The 20,144-nt window shown below is 48.7% G+C and overlaps 1 protein-coding gene across 2 annotated transcripts in view; it reads right to left on the minus strand.

Moving 5' to 3' along the window:
• LOC118371310 (transmembrane protein 145-like) overlaps positions 1–20,144 on the minus strand; it is a 53,723-nt gene that overhangs the window by 3,700 nt on the left and 29,879 nt on the right. For both annotated transcript variants that reach the window (XM_052489981.1, XM_052489982.1), the window contains exons 4-13: positions 19,749–19,835; positions 17,678–17,779; positions 10,672–10,756; positions 10,228–10,299; positions 5,422–5,490; positions 4,857–4,937; positions 3,660–3,738; positions 1,759–1,852; positions 1,056–1,228; positions 493–613 (exon numbers count right to left, since the gene is read on the minus strand). In XM_052489981.1, coding sequence (XP_052345941.1) covers positions 493–613; positions 1,056–1,228; positions 1,759–1,852; positions 3,660–3,738; positions 4,857–4,937; positions 5,422–5,490; positions 10,228–10,299; positions 10,672–10,756; positions 17,678–17,779; positions 19,749–19,835 — 963 coding nt within the window. The remainder of the gene's footprint in view (positions 1–492; positions 614–1,055; positions 1,229–1,758; positions 1,853–3,659; positions 3,739–4,856; positions 4,938–5,421; positions 5,491–10,227; positions 10,300–10,671; positions 10,757–17,677; positions 17,780–19,748; positions 19,836–20,144) is intronic.

Genomic DNA, 20,144 nt, shown 5'->3' on the forward strand with positions numbered 1-20,144 from the left:
GGGACAGAGAGGCTCAGTCTGGTATAGAAGTCTGGGACAGAGAGGCTCAGTCTGGTATAGAAGTCTGGGACAGAGAGGCTCAGTCTGGTACAGAAGTCTGGGACTGAGAGGCTCAGTCTGGTACAGAAGTCTGGGAACGAGAGGCTCAGTCTGGTATAGAAGTCTGGGACTGAGAGGCTCAGTCTGGTACAGAAGTCTGGGACTGAGAGGCTCAGTCTGGTACAGAAGTCTGGGACTGAGAGGCTCAGTCTGGTATAGAAGTCTGGGTTTGGGAGTATACTAACGCAGAGGCCGATGAGGACAGAGAGATATGACTCACAGATATTTAAAAGGGAGGTGAGTGTGTGTGTGCCTGCGTGTAGAGGGCAGGGGGTTACTAACGAGGCGGGCGATGAGGTCTTCGAGATAATTAACGTCTACAGTGAGGCAGTGTGTGTATGTGGGCACATGCATGCCTGTGTGTGAGTGTGTAGAGAGATGAAGGGTACTAACGAGGAATACGATGTGAGCATAGAGGTGGATTCCCAGTTGGATGCCGTTGACGATCTTCTCCCGTGCCCAGCGAGGGATGCCAAAGTTAGCTATCAGAGCCATGACGGGCACCGCGAAAAACCTGCCAGAGGGAGAGAGAGGAGAGAGAGATAATGAGGGAGAGAGAGGAGAGAGAGATAATGAGGGAGAGAGAGGAGAGAGTTAATGAGGGAGAGAGCGGAGAGAGAGTTTATGAGGGAGAGAGCGGAGAGAGAGTTTATGAGGGAGAGAGCGGAGAGAGAGTTAATGAGAGAGAGAGGAGAGAGTTAATGAGGGAGAGCGATTAAGAGAGAAAGAGGAGAGAGAGATAGGGAAGGGAGAGATTGAGATATGTAAACGAAGGAAGGAGAAAAAAGGAATATGGTGGAGTAGTGACAAAAGGAAACGAGAGGGAGAGGCGGAGGAGGACGGATTTAAGACGAGCAAGCGAGAAGTGGAAAGATAAGGGAGACGGGGAGTTTATTGGATGCAATGCTTTTTAGGGGAATGAAGTTGATGAACCTGACAGAGCTATGTCCTCTCACCAGAGTGTGTATGCCGTGAAGAAGGGGATGTAGAAGGGTTGTTTCTCAGGGTAGTGTTTGAGGGAGATCAGGACTGCGTAGCAGAACCACACATAGGCCAGCAGCTGGAGACCCATCAGACCGTAGCCCGCCGGGCTGTCATATGCATACAGCACCTCACCTGGGTCAAAGAACTGAGACACACACACACTTACATCATACAACCACTCTAATGGACCGCACCCTACTAATCTACCTACTAACTTTACCCTCAAATAGCAGAGACGTGTGTTACAATACATTCCCCAGCATGTGTTGTAACAGTCTGTGGTCTGCTGACATGTTGGGATGTGAAATCTACTCGTTTTTGTTGGTGACTGTGTCTACAAATGTGTGCGTATGTGTATGTTTGTTTGTGTGTGTGTGTCCGCGTCATTGACACTTCTCTACAACTGGGTCATTAACAGTGCCTCTGCTTGCGGGCTATGTATTCAGTTTCACAGGCCAGAGACTGGATATCATTGGTCAAACAGGGTAACCGTGCCCGAGACCTGAAGACTAGCTCCTAGAGCTAATACCTAGACTTCAACTCAGTAGGCTAACATAGTGTTGTGGGACACAGGAATCCCCGGTTGAAACGTAGACCGTCATACACTGGCCCTTCACTTATAGCATGGACAGTAGGAGTGTAGCAGCAGCAGTTCTGTAGTGTAGACTGCAGTACCTCTGCCTCGTATATGAAGAGGATGATATAGGTGACGGTGTAGACTGTCATGTAGATGGACAGCTTGACAGATCCACTGTGGCTGATCCTCGCCCTGACAGAGACGGATACACACAGGGGGGTTAGCTTTCACACAGACAGATGAATACACACACACACTCTCCTCCTGCAAACAGAGATGGATTTCCTCACCCATGTATGCACACACACACACACACACACACACACACACACACACACACACACACACACACACACGCACTCACACACACGGTTGGCCACATATTCCCTCTTTATGGTGCAGTGTAGTCAGGCAGCTTATCTAAATGGCTATTCATCACCACATTTCAGAGATGTAGCAATAATGACAAGGTCTGCTCTAATAAAGTCACAGCTACTATACTGTATGAGATAGTGAGAGAGAAAGGGAGAAAGACAGAGGGCAATGAGAGAGGAGCAGAGCGGGAAGAGAAAGAGAAACAGGGAAAGTAGAGTGAGAGGAAGTGAGAAAGACAGAGAGAGACTGACCTACTGGTACGAGTTAGAAGGAATAAGACAGAGAGAGACTGGGCTACTGGTTACGAGTTAGAAGGAGTAAGACAGAGAGAGACTGGCCTACTGGTTACGAGTTAGAAGGAATAAGACAGAGAGAGACTGGCCTACTGGTTACGAGTTAGAAGGAGTAAGACAGAGAGAGACTGGGCTACTGGTTACGAGTTAGAAGGAGTAAGACAGAGAGAGACTGGCCTACTGGTTACGAGTTAGAAGGAATAAGACAGAGAGAGACTGGCCTACTGGTTACGAGTTAGAAGGAGTAAGACAGAGAGAGACTGGGCTACTGGTTACAAGTTAGAAGGAGTAAGACAGAGAGAGACTGGCCTACTGGTTACGAGTTAGAAGGAATAAGACAGAGAGAGACTGGCCTACTGGTTACGAGTTAGAAGGAGTAAGACAGAGAGAGACTGGCCTACTGGTTACGAGTTAGAAGGAGTAAGACAGAGAGAGACTGGGCTACTGGTACGAGTTAGAAGGCGTAAGACAGAGAGAGACTGGGCTACTGGTACGAGTTAGAAGGAGTAAGACAGAGAGAGACTGGGCTAATGGTACGAGTTAGAAGGAGTAAGACAGAGAGAGACTGGGCTACTGGTACGAGTTAGAAGGAGTAAGACAGAGAGAGACTGACCTACTGGTACGAGTTAGAAGGAGTAAGACAGAGAGAGACTGGGCTACTGGTACGACTTAGAAGGAGTAAGACAGAGAAAGACTCGGCTACTGGTACGAGTTAGAAGGAGTAAGACAGAGAGAGACTGGGCTAATGGTACGAGTTAGAAGGAGTAAGACAGAGAGAGCCTGGGCTACTGGTACGAGTTAGAAGGAGTAAGACAGAGAGAGACTGGGCTACTGGTATGAGTTAGAAGGAGTAAGACAGAGAGAGACTGGGCTACTGGTCCGAGTTAGAAGGAGTAAGACAGAGAGAGACTGGGCTACTGGTACGAGTTAGAAGGAGTAAGACAGAGAGAGACTGGGCTACTGGGACGAGTTAGAAGGAGTAAGACAGAGAGAGACTGGGCTACTGGTACGAGTTAGAAGGAGTAAGACAGAGAGAGACTGGGCTACTGGTACGAGTTAGAAGGAGTAAGACAGAGAGAGACTGGGCTACTGGTACGAGTTAGAAGGAGTAAGACAGAGAGAGTGGCTGGAGGATTTAATCCTGAGACACATTGTAATGAAGCACTGAACCTGTAATCCAGACAAGCAGTTTGACTGACATGTCCCCTAGGGTAGAGGGTGTTATTAAGGCTGGGACAGCTACTGTCGCTCTGACCCTGAGAGCATAGGTGAGACGGCCTGAGACCAGACACAGTGTGAGAGACATACACAAAAACACACACACTCCCTACCTGGTGACAGTGAAGCCTTTTCCCAGCAGGATCAGCATCAGCAGGAACACCAGGAAACTGACAGAGAACAGTAATTTCCCTGGAGAGAGAGAGAGAGATGGCGAGAAGGAGGGAAGAAAATGAGAACCCCACAGAGTGAAAGAAAGATTACTGTAAGTAGGTTATAGTATCTGAATATGTAACATCATACCATAACCTGAAATCAGGTCACTCACTCACTCCAGCACACCCTCACAACACACACCCAAATAAGGACACACTCATCCTCTCGTGTGCACTCTCTTACACTGCATGGGTTGTGTGGGAAAGTTTCTGCTTTACATCCTTTATCAGGGTGTTTCTGCTTTACATCCTTTATCAGGGTGTTTCTGCATTACATCCTTTATCAGGGTGTTTCTGCTTTACATCCTTTATCAGGGTGTTTCTGCATTACATCCTTTATCAGGGTGTTTCTGCATTACATCCTTTATCAGGGTGTTTCTGCATTACATCCTTTATCAGGGTGTTTCTGCATTACATCCTTTATCAGGGTGTTTCTGCTTTACATCCTTTATCAGGGTGTTTCTGCATTACATCCTTTATCAGGGTGTTTCTGCATTACATCCTTTATCAGGGTGTTTCTGCTTTACATCCTTTATCAGGGTGTTTCTGCATTACATCCTTTATCAGGGTGTTTCTGCTTTACATCCTTTATCAGGGTGTTTCTGCATTACATCCTTTATCAGGGTGTTTCTGCATTACATCCTTTATCAGGGTGTTTCTGCATTACATCCTTTATCAGGGTGTTTCTGCTTTACATCCTTTATCAGGGTGTTTCTGCATTACATCCTTTATCAGGGTGTTTCTGCATTACATCCTTTATCAGGGTGTTTCTGAATTACATCCTTTATCAGGGTGTTTCTGAATTACATCCTTTATCAGGGTGTTTCTGCATTACATCCTTTATCAGGGTGTTTCTTCATTACATCCTTTATCAGGGTGTTTCCGCATTACATCCTTTATCAGGGTGTTTCTGCATTACATCCTTTATCAGGGTGTTTCTGGAATACATCCTTTGTCAGGGTGTTTCTGCATTACATCTTTTATCAGGATGTTTTTGCATTACATCCTTTATCAGGGTGTTTCTGGATTACATCCTTTATCAGGGTGTTTCTGGATTACATCCTTTATCAGGGTGTTTGTGATGATCAAACTCACCCATTATCTTGAGACTGCCGTTGCCCACTCCATCTCTGGCATACAGGCCCCAGTAGATACAGTGGAACAGAAGGCTGACAACTGAGGGGAGGAGGAGGGAGGAGAGGGAGAGACAGAGAGAGGGATATTTCACTGTTCTGCACTGCAGAGCTGCATATAGCAGCAGCAGTCATACCCTACACAGAGACAGGGAGCTATCTGTATGGTGCTGAAGCAGTGGTTAATATCTATGATAATCAGAAGGCGTCATTACCAGAGAGAGATGAGATGCCAACAACTGCAGTGTGTGAGTCAGGTTGCGATTCTGCTGCAATTGGCTGTGTGTGTGTGTGTGTGTGTGAGTGTGAGTGTAAGTGTAAGTGTAAGTGTAAGTGTGAGTGTGAGTGTGAGTGTGAGAGAGAGAGAGAGAGAGAGAGAGAGAGAGAGAGAGAGAGAGAGAGAGAGAGAGAGAGAGAGAGAGAGAGAGAGAGAGAGAGAGAGAGAGAGAGAGAGAGAGAGAGAGAGAGAGAGAGAGAGAGAGAGAGAGAGAGAGAGAGAGAGAGAGAGAGATGTGGTCCACACTCGCCTTCTACACCAGCCGCAGTCATAAACATCTTATATGTTGTATGGAGAAGCTGCCTTCCTTTCAGATTATCTAGGAGAGATAGAGAAAGATAGAGAGCGAGCGAGATACAAATAAAGAGATATATGAAGAGGAGAGAGATATGAAGAGGAGAAAGGAGAGACAGATGAAGAGGAAAGAGAGAGAGAGATGAAGAGGAGAGAGATATGAAGAGGAGCGAGAGAGAGAGAGAGAGAGAGAGAGATGAAGAGGAGAGAGATATGAAGAGGAGTGAGAGAGAGAGACAGATGAAGAGGAAAGAGAGAGACAGATGAAGAGGAGCGAGAGAGAGAGAGAGAGATGAAGAAGAGAGAGATATGAAGAGGAAAGAGAGAGACATGAAGAGGAGAGATATGAAGAGGAGCGAGAGAGGGAGAGAGATGAAGAGGAGAGAGATATGAAGAGGAAAGAGAGAGACAGATGAAGAGGAGAGAGATATGAAGAGGAAAGAGAGAGACAGATGAAGAGGAGAGAGATATGAAGAGGAAAGAGAGAGACAGATGAAGAGGAGAGAGATATGAAGAGGAAAGAGAGGGACAGATGAAGAGGAGAGAGATATGAAGAGGAAAGAGAGGGACAGATGAAGAGGAGAGAGATATGAAGAGGAAAGAGAGAGACAGATGAAGAGGAGAGAGATATGAAGAGGAAAGAGAGAGACAGATGAAGAGGAGAGAGATATGAAGAGGAAAGAGAGGGACAGATGAAGAGGAGAGAGATATGAAGAGGAAAGAGAGAGACAGATGAAGAGGAGAGAGATATGAAGAGGAAAGAGAGGGGCAGATGAAAAGAGAGAGAGATATGAAGAGGAAAGAGAGGGACAGATGAAAAGAGAGAGAGATATGAAGAGGAAAGAGAGGGACAGATGAAAAGAGAGAGAGGTGGGTTAGAGGGAAAAGATGCAGTGACAGAGACACAGAAACAGAGATGGTAATGTAAAGAGAAGGATAGAGAATGAGAGGGAGGGGAGTGGTGTATTAGGCATTAGTATGTGCAGCAGGAGTCTGTGTGTTTGTAGACACATGGGCTGTATTATCTGAGAAGATACTCTCCATATTTTAACTCTGTCACATCTGCCTTCCCTTCATCTGCCCCACTTTACTTTCCCCGGCTACATGTTCAGCCCTAATGACAAGTTCCTCCACCAGAGAGGGGCCACTCTTCCCTCATTCCAGAAAGACATGCCCCCATGACTCCATAATGACAAGCTCTATTCCTCTACTCTTCCCTCATTCCAGAAAGACATGCCCCCATGACTCCATAATGACAAGCTCTATTCCTCTACTCTTCCCTCATTCCAGAAAGACATGCCCCCATGACTCCATAATGATAAGCTCTATTCCTCTACTCTTCCCTCATTCCAGAAAGACATGCATGCCCCCATGACTCCATAATGACAAGCTCTATTCCTCTACTCTTCCCTCATTCCAGAAAGACATGCCCCCATGACTCCATAATGACAAGCTCTATTCCTCTACTCTTTGTCTTCATTCCAGAAAGACATGCCCCCATGACTCCATAATGACAAGCTCTATTCCTCTACTCTTTGTCTTCATTCCAGAAAGACATGCCCCCATGACTCCATAATGACGAGCTCTATTCCTCTACTCTTTGTCTTCATTCCAGAAAGACATGCCCCCATGACTCCATAATGACGAGCTCTATTCCTCTACTCTTTGTCTTCATTCCAGAAAGACATGCCCCCATGACTCCATAATGACAAGCTCTATTCCTCTACTCTTCCCTCATTCCAGAAAGACATGCCCCCATGACTCCATAATGACAAGCTCTAATCCTCTACTCTTCCCTCATTCCAGAAAGACATGCCCCCATGACTCCATAATGACAAGCTCTATTCCTCTACTCTTCCCTCATTCCAGAAAGACATGCCCCCATGACTCCATAATGACGAGCTCTATTCCTCTACTCTTCCCTCATTCCAGAAAGACATGCCCCCATGACTCCATAATGACAAGCTCTAATCCTCGACTCTTCCCTCATTCCAGAAAGACATGCCCCCATGACTCCATAATGACAAGCTCTATTCCTCTACTCTTTGTCTTTATTCCAGAAAGACATGCCCCCATGACTCCATAATGACAAGCTCTATTCCTCTACTCTTCCCTCATTCCAGAAAGACATGCCCCCATGACTCCATAATGACAAGCTCTATTCCTCTACTCTTTGTCTTCATTCCAGAAAGACATGCCCCCATGACTCCATAATGACGAGCTCTATTCCTCTACTCTTCCCTCATTCCAGAAAGACATGCCCCCATGACTCCATAATGACAAGCTCTAATCCTCTACTCTTTGTCTTCATTCCAGAAAGACATGCCCCCATGGCTCCATAATGACAAGCTCTATTCCTCTACTCTTCCCTCATTCCAGAAAGACATGCCCCCATGACTCCATAATGACAAGCTCTAATCCTCTACTCTTCCCTCATTCCAGAAAGACATGCCCCCATGACTCCATAATGACAAGCTCTAATCCTCTACTCTTTGTCTTCATTCCAGAAAGACATGCCCCCATGGCTCCATAATGACAAGCTCTATTCCTCTACTCTTCCCTCATTCCAGAAAGACATGCCCCCATGACTCCATAATGACAAGCTCTAATCCTCTACTCTTCCCTCATTCCAGAAAGACATGCCCCCATGACTCCATAATGACAAGCTCTAATCCTCTACTCTTTGTCTTCATTCCAGAAAGACATGCCCCCATGGCTCCATAATGACAAGCTCTATTCCTCTACTCTTCCCTCATTCCAGAAAGACATGCCCCCATGACTCCATAATGACAAGCTCTAATCCTCTACTCTTCCCTCATTCCAGAAAGACATGCCCCCATGACTCCATAATGACAAGCTCTATTCCTCTACTCTTCCCTCATTCCAGAAAGACATGCCCCCATGACTCCATAATGACGAGCTCTATTCCTCTACTCTTCCCTCATTCCAGAAAGACATGCCCCCATGACTCCATAATGACAAGCTCTATTCCTCTACTCTTTGTCTTCATTCCAGAAAGACATGCCCCCATGACTCCATAATGACGAGCTCTATTCCTCTACTCTTCCCTCATTCCAGAAAGACATGCCCCCATGACTCCATAATGACAAGCTCTATTCCTCTACTCTTCCCTCATTCCAGAAAGACATGCCCCCATGACTCCATAATGACAAGCTCTATTCCTCTACTCTTTGTCTTCATTCCAGAAAGACATGCCCCCATGACTCCATAATGACAAGCTCTATTCCTCTACTCTTCCCTCATTCCAGAAAGACATGCCCCCATGACTCCATAATGACAAGCTCTATTCCTCTACTCTTTGTCTTCATTCCAGAAAGACATGCCCCCATGGCTCCATAATGACAAGCTCTATTCCTCTACTCTTTGTCTTCATTCCAGAAAGACATGCCCCCATGACTCCATAATGACGAGCTCTATTCCTCTACTCTTCCCTCATTCCAGAAAGACATGCCCCCATGACTCCATAATGACAAGCTCTATTCCTCTACTCTTTGTCTTCATTCCAGAAAGACATGCCCCCATGGCTCCATAATGACAAGCTCTATTCCTCTACTCTTTGTCTTCATTCCAGAAAGACATGGCTCCATAATGACAAGCTCTATTCCTCTACTCTTTGTCTTCATTCCAGAAAGACATGCCCCCATGACTCCATAATGACAAGCTCTATTCCTCTACTCTTCCCTCATTCCAGAAAGACATGCCCCCATGACTCCATAATGACAAGCTCTATTCCTCTACTCTTCCCTCATTCCAGAAAGACATGCCCCCATGACTCCATAATGACAAGCTCTAATCCTCTACTCTTCCCTCATTCCAGAAAGACATGCCCCCATGGCTCCATAATGACAAGCTCTATTCCTCTACTCTTCCCTCATTCCAGAAAGACATACCCCCATGACTCCATAATGACAAGCTCTAATCCTCGACTCTTCCCTCATTCCAGAAAGACATGCCCCCATGACTCCATAATGACGAGCTCTATTCCTCTACTCTTCCCTCATTCCAGAAAGACATGCCCCCATGACTCCATAATGACAAGCTCTATTCCTCTACTCTTCCCTCATTCCAGAAAGACATGCCCCCATGACTCCATAATGACAAGCTCTATTCCTCTACTCTTTGTCTTTATTCCAGAAAGACATGCCCCCATGACTCCATAATGACAAGCTCTATTCCTCTACTCTTTGTCTTTATTCCAGAAAGACATGCCCCCATGACTCCATAATGACAAGCTCTAATCCTCTACTCTTTGTCTTCATTCCAGAAAGACATGCCCCCATGACTCCATAATGACAAGCTCTATTCCTCTACTCTTTGTCTTCATTCCAGAAAGACATGCCCCCATGACTCCATAATGACAAGCTCTATTCCTCTACTCTTTGTCTTCATTCCAGAAAGACATGCCCCCATGACTCCATAATGACAAGCTCTTTTCCTCTACTCTTTGTCTTCATTCCAGAAAGACATGCCCCCATGACTCCATAATGACAAGCTCTACTCCTCTACTCTTTGTCTTCATTCCAGAAAGGCAGGCGCTTTTCACACCCCTTCCCTCCTCCCAGAAAGGACTAGCACTTAAGGCTAGTGTAATTCTGACGTTTGGTGCATTGATGCATTAATGCCAATGAGACATTTGTGTGAAGATGGGAGTTAAGAGCAGAGATCTCAGGTTAGGATTGGCTGCTAAGTGCTTTTCTGGTGTGAGGAAGACGTGATCTGATCTTGTTCCTCAGGCACTTACAGGCAAAATAACATGAGAGGATGAAGACCAGGGAGAAGATAACCAGGAACGTGATGTCAGTTTCCAGGATCCCTGAGAATAGAGGCATGCGGTTAGGGAGAGATAGAGAGAGGTAGAGAAATGGGGAGCAAAAGTGAAAGAGAGAGAGAGAGGCAGATAGAGGGTATGAGATGGTGATGAGAGAGGGGGAGGGAGGGAGAGGAACAGAGAGAGCGACAGAAAGAGAGAGGTCATTAGAACATCAGAATAAGAGAGTAGCTTAATATTGTTTTTCTAAACTGCGTTTCCTTTTTACCCATTCCACTCATGTTAATCCATCATCATTAATTCATTCATCCATTCCTTCGTTGTAATAATTTGTTCATTTTAATATGCTTTATTGGCCGTGTTAAATAGTGTTGGACGAGCCATTAACGTTCATTCTGTAATCTGTGTCGTTCTCACCAAACTCGTCTGCAGAGAAATGCTGTGTCCAGAAAGACTGGCCATTGGTCAGCTTCATCTCATACTCCAGCTGCAAACCTTCCCCCTGAGAGACAGAGACGGAGAGGGAGAGAGAGAGACAGAGGAAGAGAGCGGGGAGTTAGATGGAGGGAGAGGGAGAGGGAGAGGGAGAGACAGAGACAGAGACAGAGGGAGAGGGAGAGGAGTTAGATGGAGGGAGAGGGAGTTAGATGGAGGGAGAGGGGTTAGATGGAGGGAGGGAGAGGAGTTAGATGGAGGGAGAGGGAGAGGGGTTAGATGGAGGGAGAGGGAGAGGGAGTTAGATGGAGGGAGAGGGAGAGGGAGAGGGAGAGGGAGGGAGAGGGAGAGGGAGGGGAGTTAGATGGAGGGAGAGGGAGAGGGAGAGGAAGAGGGAGAGGAAGAGAGCGGGGAGTTAGATGGAGGGAGAGGGAGAGGGAGAGGGAGAGGGAGAGGGAGAGGGAGAGAGTGGGGAGTTAGATGGAGGGAGAGGGAGAGGGAGAGAGTGGGGAGTTAGATGGAGGGAGAGGGAGAGGGAGAGAGTGGGGAGTTAGATGGAGGGAGAGGGAGAGGGAGAGAGTGGGGAGTTAGATGGAGGGAGAGGGAGAGGGAGAGAGTGGGGAGTTAGATGGAGGGAGAGGGAGAGGGGAGTTAGATGGAGGGAGAGGGAGAGGAAGAGAGTGGGGAGTTAGATGGAGGGAGAGGGGAGGGAGAGGGAGAGGGAGAGGGAGAGGGGTTAGATGGAGTGAGAGGGAGAGGTAGAGGTAGAGGTAGAGGGAGATGGAGAGAGACAGAGGAAGAGAGCGGGGAGTTAGATGGAGGCAGAGGGAGAGGGAGAGGGAGAGGGAGAGGGAGAGGGAGAGGGAGAGGGAGAGGGAGAGGGCGGGGAGTTAGATGGAGGGAGAGGGAGAGGGAGACAGAGGAAGAGAGCGGGGAGTTAGATGGAGCGACAGTGAGTGCACAAAGAGCTCATTTCACAGAGAGGAGTTCAAAGCCTCTAGAGTTTGTGTTGTTGTGCTGTAAGTGAGAGAAAAAAACCTTTGATTTCATCTGCCAGCCAAGACTCGATCTCAGTACCTCCATCAGAGGAGTGAGGAGCATGAACCGTGCACTGTCACAAAATCAATACCAGCCAGGCAGGACTGGGAGAGAGGGAGAGAGAACTTGAGAGACAGAACAGTGAGAGGAGACAGGCAGGACTGGGTTGGAGGGAGAGAGACCGAGCAGTGAGAAGAGACAGACAGGACTGGGAGAGAAGGAGAGAGACGGAGAGAAGTGAGAAGAGACAGACAGGACTGGGTTGGAGGGAGAGAGACAGAGCAGTGAGAAGAGACAGACAGGACTGGGTTGGAGGGAGAGAGACAGAGCAGTGAGAAGAGACAGACAGGACTGGGAGAGAAGGAGAGAGACATAGAACAGTGAGAAGAGACAGACAGGACTGGGAGAGAAGGAGAGAGACGGAGAGAAGTGAGAAGAGACAGACAGGACTGGGTTGGAGGGAGAGAGACAGAGCAGTGAGAAGAGACAGACAGGACTGGGTTGCAGTGAGAGGAGACAGACAGGACTGGGTTGGAGGGAAAGAGACAGAGAGCAGTGAGAAGAGACAGACAGCACTGGGTTGGAGGGAGAGAGACAGAGAGCAGTGAGAAGAGACAGGACTGGGTTGGAGGGAGAGACATAGAGCAGTGAGAAGAGACAGACAGGACTGGGAGAGAAGGAGAGAGACGGAGAGAAGTGAGAAGAGACAGACAGGACTGGGTTGGAGGGAGAGAGACAGAGCAGTGAGAAGAGACAGACAGGACTGGGTTGCAGTGAGAGGAGACAGACAGGACTGGGTTGGAGGGAAAGAGACAGAGAGCAGTGAGAAGAGACAGACAGCACTGGGTTGGAGGGAGAGAGACAGAGAGCAGTGAGAAGAGACAGGACTGGGTTGGAGGGAGAGAGACCGAGCAGTGAGAAGAGACAGACAGGACTGGGAGAGAAGGAGAGAGACATAGAGCAGTGAGAAGAGACAGACAGGACTGGGAGAGAAGGAGAGAGACGGAGAGAAGTGAGAAGAGACAGACAGGACTGGGTTGGAGGGAGAGAGACAGAGCAGTGAGAAGAGACAGACAGGACTGGGAGAGAAGGAGAGAGACATAGAGCAGTGAGAAGAGACAGACAGGACTGGGAGAGAAGGAGAGAGACGGAGAGAAGTGAGAAGAGACAGACAGGACTGGGTTGGAGGGAGAGAGACAGAGCAGTGAGAAGAGACAGACAGGACTGGGTTGCAGTGAGAGGAGACAGACAGGACTGGGTTGGAGGGAAAGAGACAGAGAGCAGTGAGAAGAGACAGACAGCACTGGGTTGGAGGGAGAGAGACAGAGAGCAGTGAGAAGAGACAGGACTGGGTTGGAGGGAGAGAGAGAGAGCAGTGAGAAGAGACAGGACTGGGTTGGAGGGAGAGAGAGAGAGCAGTGAGAAGAGACAGACAGCACTGGGTTGGAGGGAGAGAGACAGAGAGCAGTGAGAAGAGACAGACAGGACTGGGTTGGAGGGAGAGAGAGAGAGCAGTGAGAAGAGACAGGACTGGGTTGGAGGGAGAGAGAGAGAGCAGTGAGAAGAGACAGACAGCACTGGGTTGGAGGGAGAGAGACAGAGAGCAGTGAGAAGAGACAGACAGGACTGGGTTGGAGGGAGAGAGAGAGCAGTGAGAAGAGACAGGACTGGGTTGGAGGGAGAGAGAGAGAGCAGTGAGAAGAGACAGACAGGACTGGGTTGGAGGGAGAGAGACAGAGAGAAGAGACAGACAGGACTGGGAGAGAAGGAGAAAGACAGAGAGCAGTGAGAAGAGACAGACAGGACTGGGAGAGAAGGAGAGAGACAGCGAGCAGTGAGAAGAGACAGACAGGACTGGGAGAGAAGGAGAGAGACATAGAGCAGTGAGAAGAGACAGACAGGACTGGGAGAGAAGGAGAGAGATGGAGAGAAGTGAGAAGAGACAGACAGGACTGGGTTGGAGGGAGAGAGACAGAGCAGTGAGAAGAGACAGACAGGACTGGGTTGCAGTGAGAGGAGACAGACAGGACTGGGTTGCAGTGAGAGGAGACAGACAGGACTGGGTTGGAGGGAGAGAGAGAGAGCAGTGAGAAGAGACAGACAGGACTGGGTTGGAGGGAGAGAGACAGAGAGCAGTGAGAAGAGACAGACAGGACTGGGTTGGAGGGAGAGAGACAGAGAGCAGTGAGAAGAGACAGACAGGACTGGGTTGGAGGGAGAGAGACAGAGAGAAGAGACAGACAGGACTGGGAGAGAAGGAGAAAGACAGAGAGCAGTGAGAAGAGACAGACAGGACTGGGAGAGAAGGCGAGAGACAGCGAGCAGTGAGAAGAGACAGACAGGACTGGGAGAGAAGGAGAGAGATAGAGCAGTGAGAAGAGACAGGCAGGACTGGGAGAGAAGGAGAGAGACGGAGAGAAGTGAGAAGAGACAGACAGGACTGGGTTGGAGGGAGAGAGACAGAGAGCAGTGAGAAGAGACAGACAGGACTGGGTTGGAGGGAGAGAGAGAGAGCAGTGAGAAGAGACAGGACTGGGTTGGAGGAGAGAGAGAGAGCAGTGAGAAGAGACAGACAGCACTGGGTTGGAGGGAGAGAGACAGAGAGCAGTGAGAAGAGACAGACAGGACTGGGTTGGAGGGAGAGAGAGAGAGCAGTGAGAAGAGACAGGACTGGGTTGGAGGGAGAGAGAGAGAGCAGTGAGAAGAGACAGACAGCACTGGGTTGGAGGGAGAGAGACAGAGAGCAGTGAGAAGAGACAGACAGGACTGGGTTGGAGGGAGAGAGAGAGAGCAGTGAGAAGAGACAGACAGCACTGGGTTGGAGGGAGAGAGACAGAGAGCAGTGAGAAGAGACAGACAGGACTGGGTTGGAGGGAGAGAGAGAGAGCAGTGAGAAGAGACAGACAGGACTGGGAGAGAAGGAGAAAGACAGAGAGCAGTGAGAAGAGACAGACAGGACTGGGAGAGAAGGAGAGAGACAGCGAGCAGTGAGAAGAGACAGACAGGACTGGGAGAGAAGGAGAGAGACAGCGAGCAGTGAGAAGAGACAGACAGGACTGGGAGAGAAGGAGAGAGATGGAGAGAAGTGAGAAGAGACAGACAGGACTGGGTTGGAGGGAGAGAGACAGAGCAGTCAGAAGAGACAGACAGGACTGGGTTGCAGTGAGAGGAGACAGACAGGACTGGGTTGCAGTGAGAGGAGACAGACAGGACTGGGTTGGAGGGAGAGAGAGAGAGCAGTGAGAAGAGACAGACAGGACTGGGTTGGAGGGAGAGAGACAGAGAGCAGTGAGAAGAGACAGACAGGACTGGGTTGGAGGGAGAGAGACAGAGAGCAGTGAGAAGAGACAGACAGGACTGGGTTGGAGGGAGAGAGACAGAGAGAAGAGACAGACAGGACTGGGAGAGAAGGAGAAAGACAGAGAGCAGTGAGAAGAGACAGACAGGACTGGGAGAGAAGGCGAGAGACAGCGAGCAGTGAGAAGAGACAGACAGGACTGGGAGAGAAGGAGAGAGACATAGAGCAGTGAGAAGAGACAGACAGGACTGGGAGAGAAGGAGAGAGACGGAGAGAAGTGAGAAGAGACAGACAGGACTGGGTTGGAGGGAGAGAGACAGAGCAGTGAGAAGAGACAGACAGGACTGGGTTGCAAGTGAGAGGAGACAGACAGGACTGGGTTGGAGGGAGAGAGAGAGAGCAGTGAGAAGAGACAGACAGGACTGGGTTGGAGGGAGAGAGACAGAGAGCAGTGAGAAGAGACAGACAGGACTGGGTTGGAGGGAGAGAGACAGAGAGCAGTGAGAAGAGACAGACAGCACTGGGTTGGAGGGAGAGAGACAGAGAGCAGTGAGAAGAGACAGACAGGACTTGGTTGGAGGGAGAGCGACAGAGAGCAGTGAGAAGAGACAGACAGGACTGGGTTGCAGGGAGAGAGAGAGAGCAGTGAGAGGAGACAGACAGGACTGGGTTGGAGGGAGAGAGACAGAGAGCAGTGAGAAGAGACAGACATGTTCTGGGTTGGAGGGAGAGAGACAGAGAGCAGTGAGAGGAGACAGACAGGACTGGGAGAGGAGGAGAGAGACAGAGAGCAGTGAGAAGAGACAGACAGGAGAGACTGAGAGAGAAGGAGAGAGAGAGAGAGAGAGAGAGAGCAGTGAGAAGAGACAGACAGGACTGGGTTGGAGGGAGAGAGACAGAGCAGTGAGAAGAGACAGACAGGACTGGGTTGCAAGTGAGAGGAGACAGACAGGACTGGGTTGGAGGGAGAGAGAGAGCAGTGAGAAGAGACAGACAGGACTGGGTTGGAGGGAGAGAGACAGAGAGCAGTGAGAAGAGACAGGCAGGACTGGGTTGGAGGGAGAGAGACAGAGAGCAGTGAGAAGAGACAGACAGCACTGGGTTGGAGGGAGAGAGACAGAGAGCAGTGAGAAGAGACAGACAGGACTTGGTTGGAGGGAGAGCGACAGAGAGCAGTGAGAAGAGACAGACAGGTTCTGGGTTGCAGGGAGAGAGAGAGAGCAGTGAGAGGAGACAGACAGGACTGGGTTGGAGGGAGAGAGACAGAGAGCAGTGAGAGGAGACAGACAGGACTGGGAGAGGAGGAGAGAGACAGAGAGCAGTGAGAAGAGACAGACAGGACTGAGAGAGAAGGAGAGAGAGAGAGCAGTGAGAAGAGACAGACAGGACTGGGTTGGAGGGAGAGAGACAGAGAGCAGTGAGAAGAGACAGACAGAACTGGGAGAGAAGGAGAGAGACAGAGAGCAGTGAGAAGAGACAGACAGGACTGGGAGAGAAGGAGAGACATAGAGCAGTGAGAAGAGACAGACGGGACTGGGAGAGAAGGAGAGAGACAGAACAGTGGGAGGAGATAAAGTGACAGAGAATGAAGGCCAGAGTAAAGGAGAGATTGGGTGAACAAGAAACAGTAAAAATGAGAGAAAGAGGTGAAGAGAAAGACAGAGAGAGTGACAGACGCTCCAGAGATAGTAAGAAATGAGAGAGGGTGGAAGGCGTGTATTATATTGGCAGTGTGCAGGCGAGGTAAGGCTGGGCGAGACGGGGAGAGTCCCTGGGGCCATGTGGGCCGGAGACAGAGCTTTAACTTCAGTTCTACACCATTAGGCATCATGTCCGTCAACAGCCCTCCACTTGCTGCCGTGACAACACAACACACTCTCCAGGAAACATCCGCTTCAACCCTGTCTGTCCCTCTTCACAAATACTCACTCTCTACTAACACCACAACACTGCCAGTCAGTGTGTGGATACACTGGCCCTGCCACCACACACACACACATACAGATGCAGACACTTGCGACACACACTTGTGCATCCATATGCACACACAAAAGCATGCAAGCACACATACAGACAAGATCTACACTGAGTATACCAAACATTAGGAACACCTTCCTAATATTGAGTTGCACCCCCAGCCCCCCCTCTCAATTCGTTGAGGCATGGGCTCTACAAGGTGTCGAAAGCTTTCCACAGGGATGCTGGCCCATGTTGACTCCAATCATTCCCACAGTTGTGTCAAGTTGGCTGGATGTCTTTAGGGTGGTGGACCATTCATGATACACACAGGAAACTGTTGAGCGTGAAAAACCCTGCACAATACATTTTTTGCCTTCTGAATGGCACACAAATCCATGTCTCAATTGTCTCAAGGCTTAAAAATCCTTTAACCAGTCTCATCTGCTTCATCTACACTGATTGATGTCGATTTAACAAGTGACATCAATAAGGGATCATAGCTTTCACCTGGATTCACCTGGTCAGTCTGTCATGGAAAGAGCAGGTGTTCTTAATGTTTTGTACATGTCAATCTGTGAGTGTATTTGTTGTGGTTGTGTGTGTGGGGGGGGGGGGTTGTGTGTATACGTGTGCGGGCGGTGTGTGTCATCAGAGTAACAAGCCATCAGTGAGAAGTGAAAGGTCAGTGCTCACCCCACACTTGCTGAGAGCGATGTACCACCATCTCTCCCTCACCGAGCGGAAACTACGACCTCCCACACAGCTCAGCACCTCCTCATCTCCCTCTCCTTCCACCTTAGAGACAGAGACAGCAGAAACAGACAGGAGAGAAAGTTGATATATTAATAGAGAAGACGCTCACACACTCTAAAACGCATTGAATCAACACATCCTAACACATTTCCAAAGAGGGAGATACACCCAGACCCCTCTGTCTCACAAACACACACTCCTCACACCTCAAAATAGCTCTTTTAGTGAGAACTGAATAACTAAAAACAACCACAGTCCCACAGGCAAACATTCAAGACAAGACCACATATACAGAGCCTTCAGAAAGTGTTAATACCTCTTGACTTATTACATTTTGTTGTGTTACAGCCTGAATTAAAAATGGTTACCAGTCTCCCAGTCTTACCCGTCTCCCAGTCTTACCCGTCTCCCAGTTTTACCCGTCTCCCAGTTTTACCCGTCTCCCAGTCTTACCCGTCTCCCAGTCTTACCCGTCTCCCAGTCTTACCCGTCTCCCAGTCTTACCCGTCTCCCAGTCTTACCCGTCTCCCAGTTTTACCCGTCTCCCAGTCTTACCCGTCTCCCAGTCTTACCCGTCTCCCAGTCTTACCCGTCTCCCAGTTTTACCCGTCTCCCAGTCTTACCCGTCTCCCAGTCTTACCCGTCTCCCAGTCTTACCCGTCTCCCAGTCTTACCCGTCTCCCAGTCTTACCCGTCTCCCAGTTTTACCAGTCTCCCAGTCTTACCCGTCTCCCAGTCTTACCCGTCTCCCAGTTTTACCCGTCTCCCAGTTTTACCCGTCTCCCAGTTTTACCCGTCTCCCAGTTTTACCCGTCTCCCAGTTTTACCCGTCTCCCAGTTTTACCCGTCTCCCAGTTTTACCCGTCTCCCAGTTTTACTCGTCTCCCAGTTTTACCCGTCTCCCAGTTTTACCCGTCTCCCAGTTTTACCAGTCTCCCAGTATTACCAGTCTCCCAGTCCCTTCCACTGAAAAGCATCCCTATGGCATGAGTCTGACACCACCATGCTTCACAGTAGGTGTTAGACGGGTGATGAGTTGTGAGTTGTAAACTAGAGGTGTGCTATCATGTGCCTTTTTCTCAGGAGTGGCTTCCGTCTGGCCACTCTCCCATAAACCCAGATTGATGAAGTGCTGTAGAACCTTCAAACTCAACTCTGGACCTCAAAGCCAGTTCCAATGCATTTTTTTCTTATTTTCCTTTAATCAGGGACTGATTTAGACCTGGGACACCAAGCGGGTAAAATTAATTATCAGGTAGAACAGAAAACCAGCAGGCCCAGGACCTCGTAGGGGAAGAGTTGAATATCTCTGCTGTAGAGAGTTGTCCTTCTGGCAGGTTCTCCCATCTCAGCCAAGGAACTCTGTAGTTCTGTCAGAGTGGTCAATGGGTTTTCGGTCTCCTCCCTGACCTTCCTTCTTGCCCAGTTGCTCAGTTTGGTTGGACAGCCTGCTCTAGGCAGAGTCTGGGTAGATCCATATTCTTCCCCATTTCCCAATGATTGGATACCACTGTGCTTTTGGAACCTTTCAACACTAGAAATGGTTTTATACCCTTGCCCAGATATATGCCTCATCACTATTCTCTCTTGGAGCTCTACGGACAGTTCCCTGGACTTCATGGTATAGTTTTTGCTCTGTCAACTGTGGGATCTTATACAGAAAGGTGCATTTCTAAATCATGTCCAAACTATTTTATTGGCCACAGGTGGACTCCAATCAAGTTGTATCAACATCTCAAGTATGATCAGAGGAAACGGAATGCACCTGAACTCAGTTTGGAGTGTCATAGGAAAGGGGTGTGATATTTCATTTTAAAGAAATTTACAAAACATTTCTAAAAACATGTTTTCACTTTGCCATTATGTGGTATGTGTGCATTTTTATATTTAATCAATTTCATTTTGAATTCAGGCTGTAACACAACAAAATGTGGAATACGTCAAGGGGTATGAATACTTTCTGAAGGCACTATATGAGACAGAGAGCTGTAGAGGTTGTCCATGTTCTTACCACACAGCCAGACCAGGTGTAGCGCGTGGTCAGGTTGATAACCTGGTTATTCTCTGGTCTCAACACCGCCTCCTTCTGGTAGCAGTCCTGCGGTCAAGAAATACGGTCAAGAATAATAAAGAAACTGTGTCATACACACATCACATTATGCACACAGGTACTGGACGAACTAACCACTAATAGGTACTGGACGAACTAACCACTAATAGGTACTGGACGAACTAACCACTAATAGGTACTGGACAAACTAACCACTAATAGGTACTGGACGAACTAACCACTAATAGGTACTGGACGAACTAACCACTAATAGGTACTGGACGAACTAACCACTAATAGGTACTGGACGAACTAACCACTAATAGGTACTGGACGAACTAACCACTAATAGGTACT

Source organism: Oncorhynchus keta, chromosome 31 (genome assembly GCF_023373465.1).
Source record: "Oncorhynchus keta strain PuntledgeMale-10-30-2019 chromosome 31, Oket_V2, whole genome shotgun sequence".
Classification (NCBI taxonomy): Eukaryota; Metazoa; Chordata; class Actinopteri; order Salmoniformes; family Salmonidae; genus Oncorhynchus; species Oncorhynchus keta.